The sequence below is a fragment of the Candidozyma haemuli genome (genome assembly GCF_002926055.2).
Source record: "Candidozyma haemuli strain B11899 chromosome Unknown E_2014730914, whole genome shotgun sequence".
Lineage (NCBI taxonomy): Eukaryota > Fungi > Ascomycota > Pichiomycetes > Serinales > Metschnikowiaceae > Candidozyma > Candidozyma haemuli.
Genome location: NW_020289903.1, coordinates 676,726 through 695,255, shown reverse-complemented (window position 1 = coordinate 695,255; position 18,530 = coordinate 676,726). Strand labels below are relative to the sequence as shown.

General features: G+C 45.1%; 8 protein-coding genes across 8 annotated transcripts; 6 read left to right on the top strand and 2 right to left on the bottom strand. All coding sequences in view use genetic code 12, as the record gives it.

Moving 5' to 3' along the window:
• Positions 1 to 113: 113 nt before the first annotated feature.
• CXQ85_003483 (palmitoyltransferase) lies at positions 114 to 1,265 on the bottom strand (the record flags this gene model as incomplete). Its single annotated transcript, XM_025487126.1, has 1 exon — positions 114 to 1,265. The coding sequence occupies one exon, from the start codon at positions 1,263 to 1,265 to the stop codon at positions 114 to 116; it is 1,152 nt and encodes a 383-aa protein (XP_025340574.1).
• Positions 1,266 to 2,378: 1,113 nt separating this feature from the next.
• PRE10 (proteasome core particle subunit alpha 7) lies at positions 2,379 to 3,071 on the top strand (the record flags this gene model as incomplete). Its single annotated transcript, XM_025487125.1, has 1 exon — positions 2,379 to 3,071. One exon carries the CDS (start codon positions 2,379 to 2,381, stop codon positions 3,069 to 3,071), a length of 693 nt encoding a protein of 230 aa, XP_025340573.1.
• Positions 3,072 to 3,398: 327 nt separating this feature from the next.
• On the top strand, positions 3,399 to 5,618 carry CXQ85_003481 (uncharacterized protein; the record flags this gene model as incomplete). The annotated part of the gene is made up of 1 exon (XM_025487124.1): positions 3,399 to 5,618. One exon carries the CDS (start codon positions 3,399 to 3,401, stop codon positions 5,616 to 5,618), a length of 2,220 nt encoding a protein of 739 aa, XP_025340572.1.
• Positions 5,619 to 5,810: 192 nt separating this feature from the next.
• On the top strand, positions 5,811 to 7,940 carry PRT1 (translation initiation factor eIF3 subunit b; the record flags this gene model as incomplete). Its single annotated transcript, XM_025487123.1, has 1 exon — positions 5,811 to 7,940. One exon carries the CDS (start codon positions 5,811 to 5,813, stop codon positions 7,938 to 7,940), a length of 2,130 nt encoding a protein of 709 aa, XP_025340571.1.
• A 103-nt stretch (positions 7,941 to 8,043) lies between these two features.
• On the bottom strand, positions 8,044 to 8,394 carry CXQ85_003479 (uncharacterized protein; the record flags this gene model as incomplete). Its single annotated transcript, XM_025487122.1, has 1 exon — positions 8,044 to 8,394. The coding sequence occupies one exon, from the start codon at positions 8,392 to 8,394 to the stop codon at positions 8,044 to 8,046; it is 351 nt and encodes a 116-aa protein (XP_025340570.1).
• Positions 8,395 to 9,509: 1,115 nt separating this feature from the next.
• On the top strand, positions 9,510 to 11,489 carry CXQ85_003478 (ERMES complex Ca(2+)-binding regulatory GTPase; the record flags this gene model as incomplete). The annotated part of the gene is made up of 1 exon (XM_025487121.1): positions 9,510 to 11,489. One exon carries the CDS (start codon positions 9,510 to 9,512, stop codon positions 11,487 to 11,489), a length of 1,980 nt encoding a protein of 659 aa, XP_025340569.1.
• A 120-nt stretch (positions 11,490 to 11,609) lies between these two features.
• Positions 11,610 to 12,218, top strand: RRS1 (Rrs1p; the record flags this gene model as incomplete). Its single annotated transcript, XM_025487120.1, has 1 exon — positions 11,610 to 12,218. One exon carries the CDS (start codon positions 11,610 to 11,612, stop codon positions 12,216 to 12,218), a length of 609 nt encoding a protein of 202 aa, XP_025340568.1.
• A 1,163-nt stretch (positions 12,219 to 13,381) lies between these two features.
• CXQ85_003476 (uncharacterized protein) lies at positions 13,382 to 18,523 on the top strand (the record flags this gene model as incomplete). Its single annotated transcript, XM_025487119.1, has 3 exons — positions 13,382 to 13,423; positions 13,474 to 14,253; positions 14,612 to 18,523. 3 exons carry the CDS (start codon positions 13,382 to 13,384, stop codon positions 18,521 to 18,523), a joined length of 4,734 nt encoding a protein of 1,577 aa, XP_025340567.1.
• Positions 18,524 to 18,530: the final 7 nt, after the last annotated feature.

Here is an 18,530-nt window from a genome sequence, read left to right as displayed (position 1 = left end):
TAAGCTTTTCCACCATTGTGCGGTGACTCCACAGTTTTTTGGCATAGAGACCCGTGTTACTTTTTTTTTTTCTGCTGTTGATAACATATTGTGCTTTTTCCCAATGCAGTCGTTTAATTACCTGCTGCTGCTTCAATGGGCTTCTCGTTCCCTGCTGGTTCCTCTCCGGTAACCAATTCTGCTTCCTCCTCTGCCTCAATGTCAACTCCGTAATCCTGGAGCGTCTCTCCCATGTCATTGACCCATTCGTTGCGTGCCATGCGGCTTCTGGGGTCCAAATGCTTCTTGATAAGCGAGATATCACCCATCTCTTTTAATTCGTCGTCAGTATACTCCTTGGCCACGAAGTCGGTCGATCCCCCGTCTGGAGGCCAAGGAAGGTTCAATTGGTCGTCGTCACCGTTATTCTCGAACTCGTACCCGTTTCCTCGAGCCTTACCCCAGAAGAGAATGAACGACCATGGGTACCCAAGAGCATTGAAGAAGTTCATGAAAATACCGTTATCATAAGGGAAAATCAAATCGTCCGGCGTGAATGTGTCTGGAACTAATGACGGCTCATCGGCTTCATCTTCAAGTGTCCTCAAAGGCACGTCTTCGTCGTCCTCATCGACCTCAAGCGGATCACCATTGTAGAACCTGGCACCCAAGTTCCACGACGTGAGCTGGGGCAACTCAGACCCGTGAATAAGCTTGTAGTTTTTCCTGATTTGGTACCAGAGCTTCTCTGTATGGAACTGCGATTCAATACGCTCCATCTCCCAAACTTCAATCTGCGTCTTACCACTGGCAATGTGGAACACACAACGAAGCGTAAGGATAGTAATAGCAAAGAAAACAAACCCATCGACAAGAAGCAAAATAATCACCGCCGTAAGCTCAGATCTATCCACCAAGTACGCGGGTAAGTCACGGTCCTCGTAGAACTCGTACGCTCTCAACGAAAGGTGGTACAACGTGTAACCCGTACCGATAAGCACCCAAATCAAGAACCTCATGAAATGAGGCATGTTTCCATGTCCAACACAGTTGTTTGTCCATGGACAGTGGTGGTCCATCGCCAAAACACACGTCTTGCACTGCTTGCAATGATGCGCTCTAGGAGGTTTATACAACTTGCACTTATTGCACCATACTTTCCACTGGTTCTTCTGTGGTTTAAAGTCCTTTGGAGGCAGGCCAGCTGGAGTAATCACAGCTAGTAAATATGTAAGACCCACGACGCCCATAAGGCCCAAGTACGCGAGCTGCCCTTCTGGAGACATATGATGTCTAAAGACGAACAAAAGGGAGAATGTTCCGATACCCAGAATTAGAATCAGGGGAATCTGAAGTTAGTAAGAGCCCAAGGATCTGCTTATGTTTAGACATACCACCACGCCGAGCCATGGCCATTTGAACTGCCACATTGTATGGTCTAGGAGTAGGTAATATGGAGATGGAAAATTCGTGCGGGCCAGTATATGGAGTTCGGCTGTGGGGCCCGAAGGAGGCGATGGAACACGAAAAGACAGAATATGGTACATAATGGGAGGGAAAGTGGAGGATATGGATATATGGGGAGTTTAAAGAAGAGAAATAATGATTATATAGGGAAAAGGCAGGTTTGCTGGTGGGTGGTTAGCAGTGAAGGTAGCATGGGTAGTGGAATGTACCGATATTAATAGTAACAAAGGACATTAAGAAAGAAGAAAAAAGGGATGGAAGATGTGATACATTGGGTTCGATGGTCAGTGTCAAATATAAATGTAACTGATTGTAAGGGCAACAGAAGTTGGTGTCTGTAGGGTTAGAGGTTCAAGGAACTGGAATTTCGCAGCCATTAGTAGACCCATGAGTACAGTGTAACCAGTCAATGGGACGAGCGAAGGTACACTCAAAAGGAAAAAGAAGTTACATAGATGGGATTCATTTAAGTTATACATTGCATTATTCGAAAACTACTTTTTCAGTACTTCCACTGGTGAATTGTGCCTACTGCTGTTCGCAAGCTTAGATTGCCATATACGCCAAGTATACCCACGCCAACGCCACCCAAAGCACATAAAGACCAGAAACAACCATCCAAACCTTCATTCTGTCTTGATCTGAACAACTCCAAAAACAAAAAACAGCCTTTTTTTGTCCTTTGGCGCCCATTCCTTGTGGCATTGCCATCTGGGTCACATGACCTTACTGGCTCTGAGTACTCACAGATTCTCATTTATCGACAGTGGCGATCACTATACACCAACGATAACATGGTATGTTTCCAATTGAGACCAAAATCCGTTTAATTCGCTTCTTTTTCTAACACGCAGACATCTATAGGTACCGGCTACGACTTATCAAACTCGGTGTTTTCGCCAGATGGCAGAAACTTCCAGGTGGAGTATGCCATGAAGGCAGTCGAGAACGGTGGTACTTCCATTGGTATCAAGGCCAAAGACGGTATTGTTTTGGCCGTGGAGAAAATTGTCAACTCCAAGTTGCTAGTACCAGGCAAGAACAAGAGAATCCAGACCATAGATAGACACATTGGTGTGGCCTACTCTGGCTTACTACCAGACGGACGTCATTTCGTCAACAGAGGCCGTGACGAGGCCGAATCGTTCAAATCCATATATAAGACGCCTGTGAGTGTGCCACACTTGATGGACAGATTGGGTATCTACGTTCAAAACTACACTTGTTACAACTCTGTGCGTCCATTCGGCGTGGTGTCGATTGTGGGCGGTGTGGACGAAAACGGACCTCATTTGTACATGATTGAGCCAAGTGGAACCTACTGGGGCTACACTGGTGCTGCTACCGGTAAGGGAAGACAGACGGCGAAGTCTGAGTTGGAAAAATTGGATTTCGAGAACTTGAGCGTTAGGGAAGCCGTCAAGCACGCTGCCAGAATCATATATCAGGCCCACGAAGACAACAAGGACAAGGATTTCGAGTTGGAGTTGTCGTGGTGCTCCGCAGAGGAGACCAAGGGCTTGCATCAGTTTGTTCCTGAGGACTTGTTCGAGGAGGCAGTTAAGTTTGCCAAGGAGGACGACGACGAGGACGAAGAAGACGAAGACACCGAGATGGCCAGCTAGTTGCAGTGGTTAGAATGATAACGAAAAAAAATGTGATATACTTGTAGACGTTGGTGGTACAGCCGCGTAGATACTACGGTGATGAGGCACCAAACCGAAAACACCAAAGTGGTCTATAAACGAAGGCACTTCCAATTAAAACAGGTCTAAAGCACCCCTTCAACTTCAATACTTACTCTTTCCTTACTATTTCCCCTTCCCTCATCCCATGACCCGTCTTCCCCCAGTACTTCCCTTGGGTGCGAAAAGTAAACATCAAGACTCAAGCCTTGTTCCCATATAACCACCAACTTACCAACCCCAGAACCGTTCTGGACTTCACTGCCCATGACAAGCCTTGCTGAAGCTAAAAAAGACGGGTTTCTAGCCAATGGCAGCCGACCCATTGCCGAGTCCTCGCTACCTTCTACCCAGCTGAGTTCGTTTCTAACTGATCCATCCAGATCAGCTGCTCCAAGTAATAACACAGAAGATGAGTCTGAGTTTGATGAGTCTGACGATGCTGAACAGAATGGGAGTGTTGTTAGAAACTCGTACCTGAAATCATTTACTCATGGCGGCTCTCCAATACGACCACAGACATCTCCCCTTGAGTCACCTTCAAAGTCACGTACTGACCTCAGCTTTCTGAGTAACAGTTCCAGACATAGCGATACGGGGAAAGAGGATTTGCATAACAGCCAGGATTTCCAGAATCTGTCTTTCATGAACGATACAAAGGCCCAATTCGACTTGGCTATTGATTTGGACGATACCAAGTTCACCCAGAACGCACGTAAACTACTGCTGTGGCTTCATACGAACGGTGATAAGAGCATGTCTTCTATACGGAAGGCTCTGGTCCTTAGCAAGTCGAAATTGGGGACTATGGTGGACTCTTCATCGACGCAAAAGCATGAAGATTTGGTGAAGCAGCTCACAGATTGCAAAATCCAACTTAAACTCTACGATAAGTTTCTTCAGGACTTGATTGATAAAAAACAGATTGATGTGGGTGATATTACTGATTTCCACGAGAACTGGGAGGAGAGAGAGCTGACTGTGGCGAAGCTTCGACACGAGAATGATGAAATGTCGACTTTGGTCGAGGATTTGTATGCTAATCTCGAGGAGAGCCAACAAAAATGGCGCCAGGCTGACCAAAGAGCTGATATTTTGCATAATTCATTTGAGGAATTGAAAGATGAGATATCGAAGCTTCTTCTGGCATCTGGAATCCCGGATAAGTTGGTTCAGTCGCATGATACTGCTTCTTATATTAATCTGGCTATCCCTCTACTTCGAACGCTCATTGATTCCGACAAATCAAATCAGGAGGTGACAGATTTGGAGGAAAGGATAGAAGTATATGAAAGAGAGGCTAGACAGTCTGAAAAGCTCTTAAGTCAACAGACAGAAGAAATAGCATCGTGGAAGGCGAAGTATAACGATCTTGAAATACAAATCGATCAGCTTCAGGAAGCTGTCGATACTACACCTCAAAAGTTCAGCAAGGATGTGGAAGCTAGGTTTGCCAAGTACGAAACCATGATTGATGACCTACAAAGACAAATAGACCAGAGAGAAGACACGAGCAGACAGAGTTCTGTTACTGAGCTTCCAGAACATCAAAATAAGATGGCCCAAAAAGCTGATGCACTCCGACAATACTATGATGAGCTTTCTCGCCAACACGAAGAGTTGGAAGAAGAGCTCAGATCGACCAAACTAAACATGAATTCTAAGATTAAGTCACTCACGACCCAGCTTGATAATCGGAAGAACGAGCAGCTTGCGCTTAGAGACCAGCTTGCGCTGATGGACGAACTAAAGCAAAATCTTGAATTTGCAGTTGAAAAGCAAAGAAAGTTACAATCGGAAAAAATGAAACTCTCCTACCAAGTGGAAGAGCTCAACCAAGCCAAATCGAAGTTGCAGGGAAACATTGATGTTCTTACAGAGAAATTACAAGATGCACATATCGATGATGAGATAAGGCAAGAACCAAACGAAGACGAAGAGTCTAAGTTGATGTTCCACCAATTGTACGAGTTTGACATTGCTCAGCTTAGCAAACTTGGAGAGACATTTGACCGTCTTGTAGATGACAGTTCCATCAATGAGCCAATTGAGAAGATCAAGACGATCGAAGACTTTCTCAGGAAAAGCGATGCCTATATCCTCGATTACCCAGAAGAAGTAATTTCTGACCTACTCCAGTGCCATAAGAGCTTATTCCACTACTTCACTAAGGCTGCTGATCTTTCGGTAGACGACCACATCAGTTTATTATTGAAGAAAGAACAGCGAGCCAGAGAGAACGATCTGTATGTGGAAAGACTCTCCAGCCGAATTGTCGAGTTAGAGAAGCAAAACGACAATTTAGCAAGACAAACCGAGGCTAGTCTGAGTGTGCCTGAGTACGACTTGAGGATCCAGGAGCTCACTTCCAGATGGAAAGCAGAGCGTGAAGCTAGAGTATATGAGAATAAGCTGGCCAAGAGAAGATTCAACGAGCTCGAAGAAGAAATAAGAAGACTTCGAGAAGCCATGAGCGATGCAGCTTAATAACAAAGCATTACACGATTTTTTTCTTCAAGACCCTGAATTCTTCTCCAATGTGTTTCATAATGGCTGCGAAAAAGTCGAACACGCTCAGCTACACCTTTCTTCGCAGCACCTCCGTGCACCTCACCATACTAGAAAAATTTTCCAAAAGCTGCCCTAGCTAAACCACAAACAAGCTTTCTCCTAGTCAATATGCCAGCTCCTACCTACGAGGAACTTGAAAAGGAAGTCAACCTTGACGATCTTGACTTCTCTGATTTGGAGGCCAAGTACTCTGTCAGCTCTGACTTGGGTCTTGACAACTATGTGGTTGTGGATGGTACTCCAAAGGCTCCAGCTTCTAAGGCTCCATTGTTGGAAAAAGTGTTGAGAAAGTTTCTCAGCAAAGCCGGTGAAATCGTCGAAGGCGAAGCCGGTTTGTACCTTCCCGTGGAGGACAACATGACCAAGGGTTACGTTTTTGTTCAATACAAGAAGCCAGAGAGCGCTACAGCAGCTGTTCTGCAATTCCACAACAAGCCTTTCGATGCTAAGCACAAGTTGCTTGTGAACAAATTCGCTGACGTTGAGAAGTACTGTAACGAAGGTAATGTGGCTGACGAATTTGTCGAGCCTGAGATTCCTCCAATGAAGGAGACCGGTTACTTGAAGTCTTGGTTGCAAGATGAGGCTGGCCGTGACCAGGCTGCTTTGCACTTTTCTGAGACCGTTGGTGTCTACTGGACCAACAAGAAGAGCGATCCAAAGGCTGTTACCGAACCAAGAAAGGGTTTCACTTCCAAGTACGCTAAGTTCTCTCCAAAGGGTACTTACTTGTTTTCTATCCACCCTCAAGGTGTTCAGTCATGGGGTGGTGCCAACTTCGACAGTGTTAGTAAATTCGTCCACCCACAGGTTCGTTTGATTGACTTTTCTCCTAACGAGAAGTACATGGTGACTTTGTCTCCTGCTCCAATTACCATGCCATCTAATGCTGATGAGGCCGCTAACTTCCCATTCGGTCCTGAGTCCGAAGGCCACAAGTTGGTTATCTGGGACTTGACTACCGCTGAGGTTGCCAGAACTTTCGCTTTGCCTCCTCACTTGGAGAACCAGAAGGATATGCCATGGCCTCTTGTTAAATGGTCTTACGATGACAAGTACTGTTGTCGTCAAGGTCCAGACGCCTTGGCTGTCTACGAAACCCCATCCTTCCAGTTGTTGGACAAGAAGTTGGTCAAGATCGATGGTGTTGTCGACTTCGAATGGGCCCCTGCCGGTGTCCACATGTGGGGTACTAGAGAAGACGCTGGTGAGCACATCTTGTCTTACTGGACTCCAGAGACTGCTAACCAGACCGCCAGAGTTGCTCTTATGCAAATTCCAACCAGAAAGGTCCTCAGAACAGTTAACTTGTTCCAGGTCAGTGACTGTAAGATGCACTGGCAAGATGAGGGTAAATTCTTGTGTGTGAAGGTCGACCGTCACACCAAGTCCGGTAAGACTTTCTTCTCCAACCTTGAGTTCTTCAGAACGACAGAAAGAGATATCCCAGTGGAGAAGTTGGAGTTGAAGGACGTTTGCATCAACTTTGCATGGGAACCAACTTCCGATAGATTCGTCACCATCAGCAGGTTAGACGATGGTAACAACAACCCTGCTATTCCAAAGAACGTTGTCTCCTTCTACTCCACGGAGCCAGCTACCAAGAATAAGGCTGCCAAGTTCAAGGTGTTGCTGAAGGTTGAAAACAAACACTCCAATACCCTTAACTGGTCTCCAAAGGGAAGATACATTGTTGTGGCCACCATTGCCAAGTCTTCCGGTGAGTTGGAGTTCTTTGATACTAACTTTGACGACGAGAACTCTAAGAAGCCAATTGTTAAGCTGCTCAAGGCCGAGAAGTTCCTGGGTATGACCAACATCTCCTGGGACCCATCTGGAAGAAGCGTTGCCGCCTGGTCTTCTTCTTGGGTGCACGCTATCGAGAACGGTTACAGATTGTACGAGTTCACTGGTGAACAGTTGAGAGATGACTCCATCGACCAGTTCAAGGACTTTATCTGGAGACCAAGACCAGCCTCCATGCTTACAGCCCAAGACATGAAGAAGGTCAAGAAGCAGTTGCGTGAATACAGTGCTCAGTTCGATGAGATCGACGCCATGGAAGCCGATGCTGCCACCAGAGAGGCTATCTTGTTGCGTCGTAGACTCCTCGAAGAATGGAAGGAGTACCGTAACAAGCACGCCGACAAGAAGACCGAAGACCACAATGTGGAGGCCGAGATTGTCGAGGAGATCAAGGAGGAGATCATCGAAGAGAAGGAAGAGGTTGTGGAGTAAATGCATAGAACATATAGCTAATGGTAATGCGACTAGTCGTGAGTAGGCATTCAGTCTATTTACAGAGACGATAATAAATTAGGTAGGAGCAACGAGTGCAAACTTATGCAGCTTTAGTTTTAAGTTGGAGGCCGTGCCACTGGGCGATTTCGTCCTTCAACACTTCGTTCACCAACCGGTGTTGTTTGATCATAGTGATGCCCTTGAACTTGGAGCTCTCCACGGTGATAGCAAACATCGAACCGCAACCACCAGAAATGTCTCTCACCTGCAACGTCAGCGGATCAAAGTGGTCCTTCAAGATATCATAGATCTTCTGTTCATAAGAACCCATTGGTTCTGCCGTCAGAAACGGTCTTGTCCATGTAGCACCAGCTCTGGACGCCAACGGAAGCTGTCTCGAGGAAACTCTCAACGGAGCTCTAAGAGCAAGTCTAGGAACGAATCTCAACATTCTATGACGTTGTATATGCAAATGAAGGCTGGATAACCTGAAAAGTAGTGGTAGCGTTTGGATGCGACAAATGAAAGATGCTGCTTAGTGATGGGTGTGCAGACACTGGCAGTGGATGGTCCAGTGGAGGTCCAGTGAAAAGTTGGAGGGGGGCAGTTCCAGGGGAATGTTGGGGTATCTATATTGATTTGAAAAGCTTCTTCGGATTATTTATTCTTTTTATGGTGAAGTGGAGGGGTGGGCGTCTTCTGGTGACTTCTTCGGTGGCTGCGAAATACTGACTCCGAAGCGCTCCAGTAACTGAAAGTTTGGTCCAGGAAGGTCATTGGTCCAGGTACTGAAATAACTGAAAAGTGGGTAAGCAAAGATTATGAGCTGTGCATGGGAGTCTAATATGACTAAAGTTTTACTTTCTGTGGATACTTAGGGTATTTGAGTTTATGGTGCTGGGTAGTAGAATTGTCTGGTAGCCAGTCATAGGAGGAAGAATACCTATTCATGAATGAAAGCAAAGGTTGCAAAGAATGTAAAGATCTTAGATTATTTATCAGTGCAACTTCGTTTCGTTTGTTCTTCTTTCTTAAAAATCGAATTCTTGGTAAGTCTGAGTCTATCTAGCTATAGCTCGCTTTCACTAGCTGTCTCACTCAATGGCTGCAAACTAGCATAAGAGTATGAGTATGTATGTCTAAGAAGGAAGCATATAACAAACCTCCGAAAGAACCAAAAGAAACAGTAGTCATCTTCACTAATTTCTACAGTCATGTTTAATTAGCTTATTTATACTTCTGCCCACAACTTTTCATCTGTTTATGTACCGTTGGCTGTCTCCATGCCTTCAGTATGGCCTTCACAGCTGTCTGAAACACCCCTGTAACATCTCCACCAAAAACCACAAGTTCACTAAATGAAGATACATTCTTACTACTTCCATCCCCCTGACCTCGAAATCGCCTTCCTCTAGGCCCAAACAACCCCCAATGCCCAAATTGCCTCACCCTCTTCAGTACCATCTGCCTCGCGCATAACATTCATTCGCAGCATTATCAACCATACAATACTGGTAGTACTTGACATATCACCAACCAGTTCCTTCCACTTTCCCTTCTTTTCCAATGTCACTAAGAATTGTCATTTGTGGTGATGACGCGGTGGGCAAGCTGACGCTTTTGGCCTCGCTTGTCAAGGAGGAATACGTTCCTTCAGTGCAAGGCATAATACCGCCAGTGACCATATCTCGGGAAGACTACGTCGGTATGAGTGAAAGCATATCTGAAGATTCAGAAATTGATAAGGATCCGTCGTCTTTGCTGCCTTATATACCCCAAGCGACGGTTATTGTGGATACTCAGGCGTCTGACCAGGTGACGCTAAACAAAGAGCTCAAACAAGCTGATGTCATTCTTTTGGTCTACCTGGACCACTACACGTACGAGAGGATCCTGTTGTATTGGATGCCGTTGTTTAGAGCGCTGGGTGTGAACTTGCCGGTCATTGTTTGTGCCAATAAGAGTGATCTCCATGGACTGAGTGAAAAACCACTTTCGTTCAAGCAACAGAACGCTGAAGAGTTTGTTCCGCTTATCAATGAGTTTAAAGAGATTGAAGCTTGTGTGAGATGTAGTGCTAAGACAAGTGCTAACGTTGTGGATGCTTTTTACTTGTGCCAAAGGGCAGTGACGCATCCCATTTCACCTATATTCGATTCGAAGGAAGGTAATTTGAAACCTGCGGCCGTGGATGCGTTAAAACGTGTATTTTTCTTGTGTGACGCTGACCAGGACGGGTACTTGTCGTTTCAGGAATTCTCAGATCTCCATTCCAAGTGCTTTGGGCAACCAGCCTCACAGGAAGAGTTCAATGACATTGTGCTTAGCCTTAGCCATATGATCTTGCCCCAAGATGGTGAGCCTAGGGGTATTTCCGAAAGCGCTTTCATTATCTTGAACAAAATGTATGCTGAAAAGGGTCGCCATGAAACTATCTGGGGCATTCTCAGAGCCTTTCACTACACTAACTCACTTTCGCTTAACGATAAGTTTCTCTTCCCAAACGTGGAAGTATCTGAACACTCAAGTGTTGAGCTTAGTCCTATAGGGTACCGATTCTTTGTGGACTTGTTCTTGAAGTTTGATAAGGATAATGATGGTGGACTTAATGATGAAGAACTCGCAAACTTGTTCTTGCCAACTCCTGGTATTCCAAAGCTCTGGAGGGAGTCCAATTTCCCATCGTCCATTGTGTGCAATGAGAGAGGCTACGTCTCCTTGCAAGGCTGGCTAGCCCAATGGAACTTGACCACATTCTTAGACCATAAAACGACTTTGGAGTATCTTGCATACTTGGGATTCGACGAGGGGAACTCTGTCAAGGCAATCAGAGTAACGAAACAACGTAAGCTTCGTCAGAAACAGGGCAAGCAGTACCGGAGTGCTGTCAATGACAGAAACGTCTTTAACTGTTTCATCTTGGGTGCCCCACAATCAGGAAAGACATCTCTTCTAGAACAGTTCATTAGAGGTACCTATAGCGAGTACTACCTGCCAACAATCCAACCCAAGATCTGTGTCAAGGATATTGAGCTTCGAGGCGGAAAGCAGTGCTACCTTATTCTTGAAGAACTAGGCCAACTCGAGCCTGCAATTCTAGAAAACAAAAGTATATTAGATAAGTGTGATGTTCTTTGCTACACTTACGACTCCTCAGATCCAGATTCTTTCCAGTACCTTGTGGATCTTAGAAAGAAGTTTCTGAAATACTTGGACGAAATCCCTTCTGTTTTCGTCGCCTTGAAAGCTGATCTCGACAAGCAGCAACAAAGGTCGGATATTCAGCCTGAAAACTACACCAGAGACTTATTTCTTGGGTCTCCCTTGCATATTTCCAGTTCCTGGACAACTTCGCTACACGAATTATTCATTCAATTGGTGGATGCTGCTAAAACCCCGAGCATTTCGACACCAGGATTAGAAACACACCCGGATACTACTGATTTTGAAAACTTGAAACACTATATAATTGCCGGAGGAGCCATTGGATTTATGGCCATCTTCTCTGTCTGGATATGGAGAAGTGCGCAGGTGCTGAATCACTAGTGATCATATGAGCTTCGCACGCACAGACATTTTTTTCTCATAATGTGCTAGCCAAGCGAGATGCGCATCTCAAAGGAAGGCATCTCAGCTGAACACTTTTCGTCTTTCACTGAACTAATAATGTCTGACCAAAAAGAGTTTAAACCAGTCACGGTTTCAAAGCCTATTCCAAACACATATGATCTTGGTAACTTGGCTACCTTTGATCCAAACCCTTTGGACAACAAGCTTTTAAAGGATCCAGAGCAAAAGGAAGAACATTTGGCAGCTGTCACCAGAGACAACTTGCAACTCTTGATCAACCAGGTTTTGTCTTTGCCAGTGAAGTCTACTACCGATGCTCAAGGCACATCCGCTGGTCAGGACGCTACCATGACCCTTATACACTTGCCAGAGCCAACTACTCCATTGCCAAGAGAGAAGGCCATTCCAAAGGCCAAGCCACCTACGAAATGGGAACAGTTTGCTGCTAAGAAGGGTATCAAGGCCAAGGCCAAGGATGGTAAGTTGGTTTACAACGAAGAGACCGGTGAATGGGTGCCTAAGTGGGGTTACAAGGGTAAGAACAAGGACGCTGACAACCAGTGGTTGGTTGAGATTGATGACAAGGTCAAGGGTACTCCAGATGAGTTGATCGACCCAAGAACATTGAAGCGTGCGGAGAGAAAGAAGTTGGTGAAGAAGAACGAGTTGCAGCACAAGCGTAACTTGAAGAACTCTCAAGTCTGAGCAAGCCTCACTGGTTAGAGTAGCTCTCGGACAATAATATCGCATTTCTGTATCATAGCAATAAAGGCATAACAAGAGAAGAGAAGAAGAGTATATGAGAAGGTTGGAAGTGGTCGTTGGTGACTCTCTGGTTCTGAGTCTTGTGATGGAGAAAGATGGCGCCACGGGCATAGAATAGCTCATTATGGACTCTTTATTTAAGTTCCTGTTAGCTGCTGAGTCGCTGTGTCTTGGAGCAAGCTCCACGGCAAGCTTTTGAGTTGTCTTGACTCCATAAAGAAGACTCCTACAGAAGATCCTCTTTTCCAGCACCATCACGTAACCACAGCCTTTAAATCCCACATAAACCAATAAAACAATCAAATAAAGCCATACCGCCTTCCTTGTAATACTGGAGATATCCAAACATGATTTGGCTTTGACTGGGCTGTGTTCGTAAGTGGGTGTCTATAAGGTAGCAAATACGAGAAGTGTGTTTTGCAGCCACTGCACCAAGCCCAATACGTAGTTCCACAAACAGCAGAGAATTACAATTTAAAGGTGCTTCGGGCCTAAGAAACCCCACTAAATTAAACAGAAATCCTATCCTTCTTCGGTCACACCAAAAAATAGCGCTTTTCATTATGCTTACTCTATTCTCTGTCTCCTCTCCCTGTACACCTTCCTGTTCGATAAGCCTATTCCGTCTTTTTCATTCAATCCAGCACTTTTGGACGTAAAAGGCCCCAGAAAAAAATAGAACCATACTGCCATCTCCCCGAAACTCATCCTTCCAATTACTTCCCCAAAATAACTATAGAATCCCCATTTTCATATCTCTGCTTCAGCCTTATATGTGGTGGAAACAGGGAGCTTCGCTAGTGACGTACCTTTGTACACTCCCTGCCTTCGACCAGCTCCCACACTACCACTGTAAAACCACCATCCCCGAGAAAACCCAGCTCATACTTTGGCATAGAGCCAATCAAATACCATACATTGTACTGCCAGCGTCCATTATTATTTTACCTTTCCCGAGGAAGACTATTCTGTGGTTTACAATGGCCACGACCAAGGGTTTCCTGCAGACTGGGCCGCTGGTTTCGATACATTCGCAACTTATTTCCATGTCTTAGGCGCTGTAGATGGAGTAATTCATTCTTCACCAGTCTCTCCTAAAAGGCATGAGTTCCTACGATCCGGACCATTACCGTCCTATGATAGACGTATGTGATTGGAGTGTTTTGTGTGGGTGAAAAAATGTACTAACATCTAGGCTATCCTCAGCGTCGCCGACCTCGAGGAGATTACAGTAAAGAGGATAAGAAATGCTCTCCAGGAGCTATTCGCCGTGGACTTGCTTCCACACAAGGTATGTATAACCGATTTGTTTTTGCTTTTATCACTTGCTAACTTTCAGAAAGAAATGAACAATTATATCCTACAGCGGTACTATAAGCTCCTAGATGAAAAAGATAATCCGCCGGCAGAGACGAAAAAAGACGACGACGCCAAGGCAAAGAAGGAGCGAGAGTACCAGGACCATTTGCTTGCCCAGAGGTTGCTGCGTTCTGAAAATAATAGACCCATCACTCGGCGTGGTGCTACTCCGTCCAAGGTTGTAAAGAAGAAGACCCTGAAGAAAACAGGCAGAACGCCCAACACTGCGTTTAACCAGGAGCTTGTTCTTTCGCCACAGCTTCAGGAAGTTGTCAAGAGCGAGAGATTGAGTCGACCACAGGTGGTTAAGCAGATGTGGGCGTACATCAAATCGAATAACCTTCAGGACCCTCTGGATAAGAGAAAGATACATTGCGACGAGAAATTGAAAAATGTTTTCAAGAAGCTGCTGGTCGGAATGTTCGAGATGAACAAGATTCTTGGCGATCATTTTTACAAGGACGGTGAGCTCTTGAATGGCCATAGCACTAAGCAAGAGCTGAACGATGACGACGACGACAGCGACGAGGAAGAAGAACAAGACAATGACACAAAACCGCCACCGCCGAGCCTAAAACGTGAAGTTGTCTCTGACGACGAAAGCGAGATCAGCGATGTTGACGATTAACCGAGTCTCTCCACACAACTGTATTATTGGGTGCTGAACGTCTGTTTTCGGTACTGCCCTATGTATTATTAAACACCATTGACATACTAACCACTACGTTGTTGTAAAGTGAAGCATGCCATACATTCTTTACCTTTTAGCCTAGCAATTCACGTTGCATTCGGGCCAAATCCGATTGTTGCAAAAAAAAAAAAAAAAAAAAAAAAAAAAAACGCGAGTGCATACCATTTGTGTATAGAGTATGCCAAAAACACCATCTCCATATGCCGTCTGTAGCCTTTCCATAGAACCTCTAACCGGTGAACAATCAACAGCTCACCTCAAGAAATCACCGCCAAAACCTTAGATGATTCCAAAGCACGTGGATCCTGGTCCTCGTTCAGACAGTCTCAAGCTGACTGTCGAGGATCGGCTGCTTGAGAATGTTGATTTGAACAAGTTGTATGAGCTGGTGCTCAAGGTTCTATTGCTTGAGTATATATGTGAGGCCAGGTTCTACCAGCCTATCAGGACGAGCCCGTCACCATCGAAGAAGGGTAGTGCTGATAGAAGATCGAGGTTTTCAAGGTTGGAAGCTGACTGTGCTCTACCTAGCTACTTGATTGAGGACCTTAAGGTGAAGCTTAATGGTGTGGCTATGAAGAAGTCTAACTATGATGATCTCACAAGACGTTCTTTGCTTCGACTTTATGGCGAGATGTTAGCGCCTTCTTTCAAGAATGACGTGAAGAGAGCTAACAATGTGGACATTTTGGTGATGAAGTTCGTTTCTGCTGCCAATAAGGAAGTGCTTAAGGTGGGTCTGATCCCGAACGAAGAAATCAGTACCCGCGTGTTTCAGCAAACGGATGAGTTTATCAAGATCATAGCTTCCTTGATTCAGAGGGATAAGAACAGGGATGCCTTGTTGGCGAAGTTAGAGGAACATAAGGCCGCATTGAAGCCTGCTCCGAAGTCGGACGCTGATTCTAAGACAGCAGAAAACGTTCAGTACCTCGAGCCATCGTGCCAGGTCTCCGATATGGATCGTGCATCTGTGAATCTTGTCATGGAATTATTTAATAAGGACCAGGGCCAAATCCAATCAGACATTTTGAGGTTGAAACCAACCGTTACCCAAAAGACACTTCATAAAGACGTTGACCAAGCTCTTTTCTATCTCGGAAAAGACATTGGGAAATGTTCTCCTAAGCATTTCACTTCCCACGAAGCTTACGACCAGTGGAAGGAAAGAGAACACGGCTTTTGCCAGCAACTATACAAGAAGTATTCCGTACCTTCGTCGATGAAACTTCTTCCTAATCCCCCATTACCAGCTGGTCTGGAGTTCTACATCATGCCATCTTCAGCAATGGTGACCAATTACTACACTATTTTGGCCAAGCTTTGCCTCTTGCATCATAAACAGAAGACCTCGAATCCGAACTCAATGCTTTTGGAAGAGGATGTTCTGCTTCTTTCAAACAAATCTAAGGAAATTTTGCAGGCTTGTGGCAGAGTATGGCGTATTGATTATCCTACTAGGGCCATAGGATTGTTCAGTGCAGCTCATTTAGCAGGAATTCTTATAGATCCACTTTTCCAGAAGAACACCAAGGAATTGGGACCCATAGATCTAGAAATGTCCAAGAAGGTACTTTGTACGTGCAAGCAATACGTTGGGTCTCATGGCAAGCTCGACTGGGAAGATAAGCTTTCTTGGAGTACTAAAGACCAAGAACAATGGTCAAAGTACTTGGGCTATACTTATAGTGAGGTCCTCTATGGCATCAAAGACTGCCTCTCCATCATCATGAGCAAGACAGTTAAGCCAAAGTTTGGTCCATACTTGGCATTCTTGGGTGACTTTGTCGAGTCCGATGTTTTGTTTGATCAGCTTCAGGCCTCTGGTGCCCCAAAGAAATGGGAAAGAAAACTTACAAGAACACTTCTCAGAGTTTCTGAGGCGCTGTATGCTGAAGTCCTCAGAACATTGCCGAGAGACGATTCATTAAGCATTATGCATATCATTGACATTTCTGAAGCGCTCATTGAGAACATCAAAACCCTTCAGAAGCGTTACAAAAACCCTCTTCTTGGTTTCCTTAATGTCAGCAGAACATACGCCGCTGTTGTTACCGGCATGTTCGCCTCGGATGCCAAAAACATATTAAAGCATATTGCAGCTAACACGAAGGCCAAGGGCGAGTTCTTGAACTATGGTGATGCCTTGGAGGCATACAAAACACTTAAAGAGATCAGAAGCATCCATGGTCAAGTATCCCCCTCAAATGCCGTGTTCAGTTTTAAACTTGAAGACTTCTTTTATCCACACTTGGAGGCTTGGGTCGCTGAAAGCAGCAACAAGATTCGTGATTTTGTTCTCAAGGCCATAGAAGAAGATCTGTTTGAACCTATCGATATTGAGAATGATCAGAAGAAGTACAGTACTTCAGTCCACGATATCTTCACGCTTATAAAGTATTATTTGCTGATTCTCAAGAGCTTGGAATGGCAGAATAGATTCCAAGTTGCAAAGGTCTATACTTTATTGATGAAGAGTATATCCAATTGTGCACTTTTGTATTCCAGTCGGATGAGCGAAATGATTATGGAGGACTTGAATGAAGAAGTTTTAGAAAAGACACCGGACGTTCCAGAGACCAATGGATGGTTTGCAGAAGTGAAAAGTAAGGTGGCAAGTTACAACCTCAATAACTCAAAGGTTGAAGTTGAAGAGCCTTTTAATTTCACATCAAGAACATGCATTGGATTAAACAACATCGATGCCTTGATCACTCACTTGGGCAAGCTCGAAGAACTACTCAATCCAGAGGAGGTATCGCAGGTTATGGCGAAACATGATCCCAGCTCTGGTCGCTCATACACGAATCATATCATCTCGCTCAGAGTTGTCAAGGCTGAGGAGCTTAGGTCTTCACTGGATAAATCAAGCATACGGCCTTATTTGACTCTTGTGGATACCAAAGCACGTAAGACGCTTGTGAAGACAAGATCACTCGACGGAGAGAATCCTGAATGGGACGAAGAAGCGGAACTTACCCTTGCAGCCAATTCGTCTTTGACAATGTCTGCAACCGTTTGGGAGGAAAAAATGGGAACGCACTCTGTTTGCGGCAGAGCCTTAATGCAGTTGGAACCACGAAAGTTCAAGCATGATGGTATTCCCCAAGAGATATTCCTTGACCTTGATCCCCAGGGACGAGTCCAAATAGAGATTGCTGTTGAAAGTGAAAGGGATGATGCCATATTTGCAATGGGGAGAGCTCATAGAGCATTGAAGAGAAGCGTTGAGCGTATCACCAAGCTCATTGTTGCAAAGTTTTCCAAGTTTATCAAGCTTTGCTTCTCTCGTAATTCCCTCAAGTCGGTCTGTGGAGCTAGCGGAAACGTGAAGCCGTCACAAGAGCAGATGGATGATGCTATGTTACCACTTTACAACTATCTTAATATGAACTTGCTGGTCTTGGCCCAATTTCTCACGAGGGACCTTTTGCATAAGGTCATGCTTGAAGCATGGAACATTGTTGTTGCTAGTGCTGATGAGCTTTTGCTTCCAAAGCTTGCCAGTGCCAAAGCACTTCGCTTGGCTCAGCTCAAGAAGTTGAAATCTGGAGGCAGCTCCGGTAACTTGATGGCTTCTGGTTGGCAATCTGCTGTGTCTTCTGCAATGGCTAATGTCACCAACTCCATGAGCGTCCTTGGATTCGGTAAGACTCTTACGAACAATGAGATCGAGACAGTTATTGCATGGCTTCACTTTCTTTGTCTCGACTTCTTCCATAACGAAGGTAATGGTCCAGCGGTTTATGATCTCAAGACCGAGCAATACCAGTCGATCTTGTTGATTCCAGTATACTATGACAAAGAGTCTGGTTTCCTCATACATGAGGTAGAAAGGCTCTCGCCAGCTTACCTTCAGATGCTTCGTGACAAAAACAATGTGTTCATCTCCAATCATCCTGATGCAGACACCGCCAGTTTAAGAAGCAGAGCAGGCTCCATTGCTCGAAGCCTGACCATTCGTGCTAATGCTACAGCACAGGCCAGAGCCCGTGCAGCCAAGGAAGCACGAGAACTTCTGTCAGACCCCTTGGTCGCTCAAACATCAGCAGAGAACATTATTCTTCGACTCTTGCTCATCAAAGATGAGAAAGCATTTGTCGCTAAAAGAGTAGAACAGAGAGAGAGATTGGCTCATACTATTGCAACCGAGAGGCTTGCAAGAGCGGCAGCTGAAGGAACATTATTTAGATAGACTACAA